This window comes from Molothrus ater, chromosome 1 (genome assembly GCF_012460135.2).
Source record: "Molothrus ater isolate BHLD 08-10-18 breed brown headed cowbird chromosome 1, BPBGC_Mater_1.1, whole genome shotgun sequence".
Lineage (NCBI taxonomy): Eukaryota > Metazoa > Chordata > Aves > Passeriformes > Icteridae > Molothrus > Molothrus ater.
This window is the reverse complement of record NC_050478.2, coordinates 121,172,107-121,182,776: the sequence shown is the minus strand read 5'-3', so window position 1 is coordinate 121,182,776 and position 10,670 is coordinate 121,172,107. Positions and strand designations below refer to the sequence as shown.

The 10,670-nt window shown below is 42.9% G+C and overlaps 1 protein-coding gene across 1 annotated transcript; it reads left to right on the top strand.

Annotated features, from left to right (window-relative positions):
- The first annotated feature begins 369 nt into the window (after positions 1-369).
- On the top strand, positions 370-8,057 carry RPL7 (ribosomal protein L7). The gene is made up of 7 exons (XM_036378586.2): positions 370-463; positions 1,581-1,683; positions 2,412-2,578; positions 3,235-3,372; positions 3,727-3,836; positions 4,954-5,164; positions 7,993-8,057. The coding sequence occupies exons 1-6, from the start codon at positions 450-452 to the stop codon at positions 5,160-5,162; spliced, it is 741 nt and encodes a 246-aa protein (XP_036234479.1). The 5' UTR covers positions 370-449; the 3' UTR covers positions 5,163-5,164; positions 7,993-8,057.
- Positions 8,058-10,670: the final 2,613 nt, after the last annotated feature.

Here is a 10,670-nt window from a genome sequence, read left to right as displayed (position 1 = left end):
TGCTCAGACACAGCCGGTGCTCGGGACACAGCCCGTGCTCGGGACACCACCGGTTCTGGCACACAGCCCGTGCTTGGGGACACAGCCGATACTCTGGAAGTAGCCGGTGCCCGGGACACTGCCAATGCTCGGAAAACAGTTGATCCCGGGACACCGCCGATCTTGGGACACAGCCCGTGCCCGGGACACAGCGGATCCCGGGACACAGCCCATGCCCGAGACGCAGCGGATCCCGGGACACCGCCGGCTCCGGCCCTGCTGGGCCGAAGCAGTTCCCGGACGCTTTTACCTCAGGCACTCGCCGGACACCCCGGCGCTCGCACGGCGGTCAGGCACAACGCTGGACGTCCAAACCCGGGGTCCTGCCGGCGGGCAGGGCCTTGCCTGCGCGGGCGAATGAGCTAAGAGCGCGCCGCGCACGCGCACGCCCCTCTCTTCCGGCGCTGACCATGGCGGACAAGGAGTGAGTCCCGTCCCTCCCGCCGCCATCCGCCGCCATCCGCGGCCGCCGCGCCGCCCGAGCCTTGCCCACACCGCCCCCGGGGCCCCCGCGCCTCCGCCGGGGCTGGGAGCCGTGGGACGGGAGGGACCGGCGCGGCGGAGATGGAGCCGCCACCGGCCCGGCCCTTCCGCGGGCGGCGGCTGCGGCCGCAGGCCTTTGGCGGGGTGGGGAGGGGGAGCGGGCCCCGAGCGCCGTCGCGGCCGGGAATGGCGGGCCGGGGCGGCGAGTTCCTCCGGGCTGGGTGGGCGAGCAGCCCTGTGCTGGGGCTGGAGCAGGGAGTGATTGTCCGCCGGGCTGGTGTAGGCGCCCGTCAGGGTGGTTGGGGTTCTGTAAACGCTGTTCTGGCAAGTTTTGTCCTGTCTAAGAGTTTTAAATCTCCGGGACAAGAGAGAACGGGGCACAGAGTGATGTCAGGAAGCTCTGCCTGAAGTTGAGGAGAAACTTCTCTTCCGTACGGGTGACCATGCACTGGAACAGGTTGCCCAGAGAGGTTATGGAGTCTCCCTCCCGGGGGTGTTCAGAACCATCCGGGTGCAATCCTGGATGCAAATGTGCTCTGGGACTCTTCGGCTTGAGCAGGGAGGTTGGACCAGATGACCCATTGTGGTCCCTTCCAGCATCACCCACTCTGGGATAGTCTGAGCAAATTGAGAGTCCTGTCAAATAAATTTCACAGTACTTTCAAATAAGCTTTTGCTGCTCAAGTACCTGTTGAAACGTTCATTGATCAGAGAGAAGTTACCTTGAAACGTCTTTGTTTTCTTACTACTTGTAGCAAAGTAGAACAGGTCTGTGTAGTTATGGTTGTGTGCAGCTCTGGTGGGTCTGTCAGGGTTTCTTGTTTGGCACAAAATGTGCATGGTGCAGGTTCTGAACCAGAAAATCACCCAGCTCAGTCCCAGGGAGTTGTCCTGGGATGCTGTTCCAGGCCTGGGAACAGTGAGGATGAGGAAGATGCAGTGAAGTGGCTCAAGGTAGCAAGGCCTGCACAGGTTTGAGAGTTTTGATGTTTGTCACATGTACTGCCACTGAGTTTCTTTCCACCAGCTAAAAGCTTTTTATTTCTGCTCTCATTTAGAGTAAAGAAGGTGCCCTCTGTGCCCGAGAGCCTGCTGAAGAAGCGGCAGGCCTATGCGGTCATGAAAGCCAAACGTCAGAAGAAGATTTTGGCTATAAAAAAGGTGAATATTCTCTGTCCTTTCACTGAGATTGCTTATCTGCTGCAGTAGCAGCTGCTACTACTGCTGATGTGATGCAGTACAGAAATTCACAGGTTGTTGATATTTTCTTGAAGTTTTGGACTAAAATAGGCTTTTAGTGGCTGATAAATAGGCTTTTAGTGGGCAGAGTTAAGGGTGAAGCGTACAGCTGTCTGTAAGGTACAGGGCAGGAGGTTACAGCCTTTTTAAGGGGAGTTTGGTGTGTGATCAGAGAATCCTAGAAATATAGGGGCTTGGAAGGGGGCTTAAAGATCATTTAGTTCCAAGCCCTGTGCCATGGACTGGGATACCTTCCACTAGACCTGGTTGCTCAAAGATCCAGTCCAACCTGGCTTTGAACACAGTTAGGCTTGGCCTATCCACAGCTGCCTCGGGCAACCCATTCCAGTGTCTCACTGTCTTCGCAATTCAGCATTTCTTCCTCAGATCTAACCCAAATTGTCCATCTTTCAATTTGTACCCATTACTCTTCATTACCACAGTGCTGATGAAGAGTCAGGAATGATAGCATTGTTTGCTGTGTAGCGGCCTGCCAGCTTCTCTGGAGCATCACTGAGGGTTGTTCTGAGCTGTGTGAGACTGATCTGTGTTAGCTGGGGGCAGTTCTAGAGTATGGCATGTTACCTGAAGGTGATTTTCATGTGTTAAAAGGCATTTTCTAACTTTAAACAATTTCCAAATTGTTGCAGTACCGCAAGGCACAAAGGAAGCTCATCTATGCGAGAGCCCAGGCTTACCACAAGGAGTACAGGCACATGTACAGGCAGGAGATCCGCATGGCCAGGATGGCCCGGAAAGCTGGCAATTACTACGTGCCAGCTGAGCCCAAACTGGCATTTGTGATCAGGATAAGAGGGTAAGCTTGGGTACAGATATAAGCAATTTTATGTTCAAAAGTATTGAAGGTGGTCTTCTTGTTACCTGTTTTTGAGGGCTTAAATACCCTCAAAACAGGTAACAAGATAAAGCCTTCTACAAGTGGCCTGAGAAGTTGTTGGTAGATATTGTACAAGCCCTTGAAGTGTATTTAATTAAGGGCTAAATAATTTTGCTGCCTACTGTCCTGGGGAATCCCTGATTTTTAAGAAGACAAGGCTGAAAATAACATGCAGACATTTACTGTTTCTCACCTTTAACTTGATAAAATTACATGCTCCTATTCCCAAACATTCTGCTGAGCTGTTCCTCAAGTGTTTGGTTTGTTCTACTCTGGTAAAGTGTAAGAGAAAACTAAAAAAAAAGTGTGATTGGAAGAATTATATTCATGATGGTGCAAGGCTACTTCTAAATTGTTTCAGTATAATACTTAGTTCTTTTCATGGAAATGGATGTTTTAACTTCATACTGAAATATATTGCAATAGTAAGTTAATTTACTAAGCTTGCTTTGTGTAATTCATGAAATGTGGTTTTGTATGGGAGCAGTGCTGTTGTGTTTTGGGGTTGTTTTTTAACCTGATACCTCGTGTTTCTGGGATGTTGATAACTCAGGCTGTTCCACTTTCCTCTCCAGTACCAATGGTGTCAGCCCTAAGGTTCGCAAGGTTCTGCAGCTTCTTCGCCTGCGGCAGATTTTTAATGGCACCTTTGTAAAACTCAACAAAGCCTCTATCAACATGTTGCGGATTGTTGAACCCTACATTGCCTGGGGGTGAGTGAAAGGCACAAGGCCCAGTTGTACCTAATCAGGGTGCAAGTGTTGAGTGGGTTTTGCATTTTGCTATGCTGGACTTGCAGGGGTTTTTAATCTTCTGTGTGCTTTCCTGTCTTTGAATTGAAAATGTGGTTAAGGCAGTGCTTTAAAGGTAACGGCTGCTAGGTATGATTGCACTCTCATACTGGTGTTCTTGGTGTGAGATTTGCTTTTGTGTTTACATGTGGGACATGCTGAAATGATCTTTAATTGTTTGGTATGGAAGTCCAAGTCAGGGACGTTAAAGCTGTCCTGAAATGAGGCTTGCAAAGACTTAAAACTCCTTTTTTGAACGTGACTGTTTTGTTTCAGTTACCCCAACCTGAAGTCTGTGCATGAGCTGATCTACAAGCGAGGTTACGGCAAGATCAACAAGCAGCGCATTGCTCTGACCGACAACCGCCTGATCCAGAAACGCCTTGGTAACTTCTGCTGGGCAAACGGGGAGCCAGCTGTGTGCCTCGGGGGGATCAGTGCTCAGCTGGGCAGCTGTCCTCAAGTGTCACTGCAGTGCACTGGTGTTCAGTTATGATCTCTACTTCTGTCCTAATTGTTAAATGCTAAGCAAGCTGGAAGTAACTTCCATCATAAAGTATTGAAAACAGGTGTAAAGAATCAAATTTTAGCCTTTTAAATTCGTAATGTTAAATGTAACCTCCTCGACCTTTATGGGGTCAGTAGGTCTTTGAGTAAAGAAAAACTGCTGTAGCATGAAAGAGTCATCATAGCTTTGAACTTTCAGACTTCAATACTAGACATTTTGTCTTTGACTTTTGTGATCTGGTAAACAGACTTTTTAAACTTGTTGAAAGAACTAGGTAGTAGTGATCAGTGTATTCAGTAAAAGCAAAACATGGTGAACAGTTGGGATACGGGCTGCTCTGGGAAGCTCCCTTCTTTTGCAGTCTTGCCAGAATAAGTGAAAGTGACCACTCAAGTATCTCCCTTTTTTGGGCACTTAATTTGCATTTTCCTTCAGATTAGGCTGTGTCATGCCTCTTTCTTTTCCTGTGCAGGGGTTAAGCATTCAAAAGATACATGTATTCTGTTGTAATCTCTTTTAGCGCTGTGTTTTACAAGAGTTAACTTGTAACATATTGCTGAAGACTCTGGAAAAGCATTAAGGAAACATGCAGTAGCATCTATTCAGCAGCCTAACCTAATAGCTAGTGAGTTTCCTTGAGTTGCACATTGCAGCAATTTAGGTGTGTTTAATCTAGCTTTTCTCCAAAGAACAGTGTTTTGCTAAGATTCAGTAAGTGCGGGTTGTTTTTTTGTTGTTCCTCACTGCTGACAGCAAATATTTAACAGTTGAAACTGATGCCTCTTGCCAAGTATGCCATCTAAATGTTTACTTGGCTGCAGATAATCCATTTTAATTGGAAAAGTCAGTCATCCAGTTTCATGACAAAGTGAGTGGTTTCTGACTTCCTGAAGTTTATCAAAATAAGTAGGCATGACAGTAACAAAATGATAATTTTTAGTTTGTTATTGACCAGTGCCTCTGAAGTCTTTCTGAAAACTGTGTCTGAATTTTAGGAAAGCTTGGCATCATCTGCATGGAAGATGTCATCCATGAAATTTACACTGTTGGCAAGAACTTCAAAGTTGTGAACAACTTCCTTTGGCCCTTCAAGTTATCCTCTCCTCGGGGTGGAATGAAGAAGAAAACAATCCACTTTGTGGAAGGTGGGGATGCTGGTAACAGAGAAGACCAGATCAACAGACTCATAAGGAGAATGAACTAATGGTGAGACACTGCCCAAGGCTGTCAACTGTTCAGCTCTGCAGGCTGCTGTCATTTGTCACACATTCAATTTTAATAGATGCTCACTCATTCTTGGCTGGTGCCTACAGTATAAAGCTACTTGAACAATATAGTGTTTTATTTTGGAAGTCTGGTTTTATTTTGGAAGTCTTACTAAAGCTTAAACATTTAGGAAGTTAAATTGTCAGTGTCACTGATATGTTTAGGAGATACAAAGATTACCAATAACTTGTTTTAAGGCCTTATTTGGTTTTATGTTGGGAAGCTTTGAGATCTTGGCTAAAACTTTTAAGCCTCATTAATAACCTGTGAATATGATTGAAGTCTTGTGATTGCAAGTACCATTTTTTTTCAGGTTTTCTAGAAAAGTCTGATTAGGACTGGTCTAAATTTTCAGCTTGTTCAAGCTTCAGAATGATTCATTTAAAGCTTTCCTATATAGTGACCAAGTTGGTAATTTTGAAAGACTGATTTGCCCATTTGAATAGTCTGACCTTTAGAAATGAGAAGGTTTGTTAACACTTAAAGTGATTTAACAGTGACTGCTGAGTCCTAAAGGTAGGACCTACTCCAATCAATGTCTTACCTGTTGTTGTCACTCTGCTGTTCCTGCTTTGGTGAGAAGTCTCTACCATTCAAAGCCAACACATTTTGCAGAGTTCTTGTACTTCGCTTTGCTTTTTAGACACTGAACTACCTTCAGTGTTGCCCATATCTTCGTTTCAGTCAAATATCTTTTTGGTTTGACAGGTATGCTGGAATTTAAGAAAACTTCATTGTTTTAGGGTGTTTGGAAAAGTTATCAAACAAAAACCTAATTTTCCCCAAACTAATTCCTCCGGAGTCAAAATGGCTTTTTTTTGGTTGGCTTGTGGGATTTGTTTGGTGTGGGGTTTTTGTTTGGTTGGTTTTTGTGGGGTTCTGTTTTTTCTTTTAGATCAGATACATAGTTTTCATACGAATTTCTGGCTTCAGAGGATTGGTCCATAAAAATGGGTAGTGTTGTGACTTTACAGTTTAAAACATGGAAAAGTTCCATTTGGATGATTCAGAATTGAGTTTTCCGAAATTCAGAAATCAAAGTTTCTGAGGGAAAGGAAGTTTTATGTTGTTTTGTTTTGCTGTTTTGTTTTCTTTTCCCCTCAAGTCTTTTAAAAATACTGTTATGGCCAAGACACAGCAAATTGAGCTCATTGGGCTCTGCTTTCTGTCCAAAGAGCTAAAGGAGGTCTAGAAAATACTTTCCATGTGATTGACAGCGTTAATTCTTGAAGCTTTTTTGTAGGCCACTGATTTCCTCAGTTGAAGCTCCTTGCATGTTGTGCTATTACCTCCCATCTGTGAAGTCAGCTGAGTTTTAAAGCACTGCTTACATGGCATGTGGAAATTTCAACTTCAGGAAAATAGTTCCTTACTGGGGACAGTGTTCTTGAAAAGCTTTTTAGCTCAACTATGGGAAGATGTTGGTAACTCTGAGGAGCAGAATTGCTGTAATGTTTGGTGCCTGGGGTGATGTTAAGTTACTCCCACTACCATTCTTGTAGAAATTTTGCTGCTGGTGGCAGGAACTTGAGGGTTCAGTACTGGCAAATGTGTCCTTGAAGTTAGTGCATAACCAAGGCTGAGGAGGACTGTGTGCTCCTGTCTGGTTTCTGAGCATGATGCTGTTTTTAATGAAAACATTGCAGCTTTTCTGCCAGTATAGATCCTTTCTGCTCTGTCTTCCCTGCCAAAGGAAAGGCAGATCTATACTGGTAGTGTTGTTTTCAGGAGCCTTCCTAGAGATGGGAAGCTTCTAGCTCACTATTGCAGTTGTTGTAAATGCCTTTGAGGGTTGGTGTTTTGGCAGAGAAACAAGGGATATTCATTCATGTTTTTCACTGGACTTGCAGCTCAGCATCCCATATAAGTGGCATACATTAGAGCTTTACTTCATCTTTTAATTTAGGAAGTGACCTTGCAGTTTCTTATTTTATGCTTTTAAGCAGTTGTTATGCTTTTCCTGCAGACTAAATCTAAGATAACTGATTGTTCTTGTCTCTTCAACTTTCTTTTCCTGCTGTTGGGAATAGAATGCATGTTTAAAATTCAAGTAGCCTACATGTAGAAAATAAAAGAATGTTGTAGTTTCTCCTGAGGTTGTGGGCAAACTAGAGTAGTAGGTTCAGGTGACATACTGGCAGTACTCTCCAGGTAATGATTATGAAGGGCTGTGTATCTAAGAAGAGTATTCCTCTTTCCTATAAGTAGATAGTTTCCTGCTGTTTGTCTTTATTTCTTGTTCTATTTGTCACTTACTTCTTAAGTGATATTCTCGAGTGAATGAAAAAAATAGACTTCCAGTACTGATTCCTTTGTATAGAGTGGGAGAAAAGAGCATAGTACTTGAAAGCAAATGTTGACAATCAGTATTGGCAACACACTGAATTTCATCAGTTTTTCAAGCAAACTTTACAGGAACTGGACCTAAGTCAGCTTTTTTGCTTTCATTTTTGTACGTGAACAGTCTTTGAAATGTGCCAAAAATGAGAGTGCAGCAAAAGTTAGAATATGCACAATGTCTTGGCATGTCTTTAAATATCAAGTATAGGTAGCAGTGGTTCAAGGTAGAAATGTTTATCCTGTTAGGTCTGGTACACAAAATCTCTGTTTGCAGTGAAGAGATGTTAATGTAGAAATTAGTTACTGTGTGTGAGACTGCTGCAGTCTTAAATCCAGCCAAAATTAAAAACTGTAAAAATGTATTATTACTTTTTCATGTTTGAGATCTGCATGTGCCTAATGATACCTTTTTCTTCTTTGCCTTGCAGGTAAAGATGCCCAGCTGCAATATTTCAAAGTCTGGTCTGTTAATAAAACAGTCTTGCACAAAACAGTCTGTTGTCTCGATTGGTCTCTTTTTGCGATCCTCTTCTGAAGTGGCAGTGTTTGTGAGATTCAGTTTGGAGTCATGTGTTTTAAAGAGCCATAGTTTGAATTAGCAGTATGTAGATACTGCTTAACCTTCATTTGGAGGAAGAAAATTTGGAAGCATTTGTGCAGGTAGCAGATGAGGTTTTGAGTTGCAACAATAAATGACAAACTGAGCTGTGTGCTGTTGTTGAGTGGGCAGGGTTCCTGCTTAGTTGTAGTGCACCAGAAAGCTGTGTGAAAATCTTTTTATGTAAAGAAAGCAGCAAGTGTAAATCTGTTCTTAACATCTTAAGATCAGAGAATCATGGAATGGCCTGTGTTGGAAGGGATCTTCAAGATAAAATCTAGTTTCCATGCCCCTGCCACGAACACCTTTCACTAAACCAGGTTGTTCAGAGCTTCATCCAACCTGGCCTTGAGCACTTCCAGCACTTCCATCCACAGCTTCTCTGGGCAACCTATTCCAGTGCCTCACCATCCTCACAGTAAATAATTTCTTCCTAAAATCTAATAAAATCTACTCTCAATTTGAAGCCATTGCCCCTTGTCCTGTCCCTACATACCCAGGAAAAAAGGCTTATTGTAGGCTCCCTTCAGGTACTGGAAGGCCACAGTCAGGTCACCCTGAAATCTCCTCTTGTCCAGGCTGAATAATTCTGATTCTCCAGCCTTTCCTTATGGGAGAGGTGCTCCATCCCCCTAATCTTCCTCATGACCCTCCTCTGGACTTTCTGCAATCAGTTGATGTCCTTCCAGTGCTGGGAACCTCTGAGCTGGATAATTCCAGCTTTGAACATCTTCAGGTATTTTTTGCCAAAGAAGTATAAAGTACTTAACAAAGTAGTAATTTTTCCACATTAAATGTAATCACTCAGTTTAATGACAGAATTTGTTTGCTGTGTTAGACTGCAGGTACTAAAAGTGGAAGAGCACAGTTTTCATGAGGATATGAACAGTTGCTGATAAATGTGTAGGTGTAGCAGAGAACAGATTAGAAAGCCAGAGACTGGTAAAACATGTAACTCTGCATTCAGACTGATTTCTCATCTTGCAAGCACTTTACTGGAGGAGTCTTAGCTTGCTGAGGCATTTGGTGCAACAGATCAACAAGTTGTGTCTGCTCTGACTGAAATACTTGGGTTTTTTTCGGATCAGGTACAGGCAAGCTGTATTAAAAGTACCAGTGAAGGATCTCCTTATAACATTCACTGTCACTGATTTTAATGACAATTTCTGCAAGAGCTTAGTTCTGCACTTCAATTTAAATGAAACTTAACAACAATTAAGTTTATTAAGCTAGTTTATTAAAGTTTCTCAGAAGCTAGTTTTTAAATGGCATGGACACTTATGATGGCAGCTGAACTGAAAATAGTTGAGTGCTTTTCTTTGTGAATGTGTTTGATCATTGGCAAAAGAGCTGAGTGTCAGTCACTGGATCAGTGTTTCCAGCTACTTGAACAACAGAGTTCTAAAACCAGAACTAAAAATTCCCCTAATGTGAGCCAAGCTCCAGAATGCAGTAACACAGCTGCTTGTGCCTAAATACAAAAGTACCAACACCTTGGTCCGTTTAAGCTAACTGCACTAAATCAGAAAAAATTAGCATTTCCTCACAGCTATTCAGAGCAAGTAATGGGACTACATGCTTGAAAGAGGTTTAATGTGTGAATGAGTTTGAAACCATAAAATTATTTCATTAGGCATCTTTATAAAGTGAGTGATAAGCCATTTTGCAAGGAAGAAAAGCATTTTTGTAACGTTGCTGGATGAAGGGGAAAACTGTTACAGTGAAAATTACAATAATCACTTTGCATAATTAATGGAATTGATTTTGTAAGAGTACAGTGTTACTTCAGTTTACAATTGCACCAACAAGCAATGAATTTTGCATGTTGGGGGGGGTGTACCCAAGGAAACTGTTGACCTTGGTATCCCGGTTCATTTGTTTCAGTTGGTAGTGTGTTCACTACTTCTCTACAGCATTTTCACTTATTTTCCTCTGACTCACACATGTTCTAGTATCTTAACAGACAAGCATTTTGTGAACATAAAAAAGCCATACAAATGTATCACAGACATTGTGTGATAGGTATAGAGCATAAAATATTAGCTCATTAAGTTAATCAGTTCTGTAGGACCTTGCTTGTCTGATAAGAGTGCCCTATGGGTCCCAGATTTTGTTTAAAGGAGTACATTGTAAAGCATTAGTGAGGAGAAAGTTAATTTGGTTTTCATGGTACTTAAGCAGCTCATTTTTCTTGCCTGTCTCTGAAATCCTCTTTCAGGTAACAGCTGCAAAATGTTAGTACATAGTGTGGAAACTAATACTAAAGTGTAGCTGTGTTTGAGGCAGTAATTTGGTGTAATTGGTCACCTTTAATAGGATAGCTTTCAGGATTTTTGGTGTTGCTTTTCAGGCATGTCCCATAGTAGGTGTTTACAGAAACAGCTCACAATCTGATAGCTAAGGCCAGAATTTGCACTAGAAATGTGGCACAGTCTACTTACCCAATGCATGCATTTTGGAGCACTTATGAGGCAATTTAAGTTTAAAATGTAGCAGACAAAGACAATC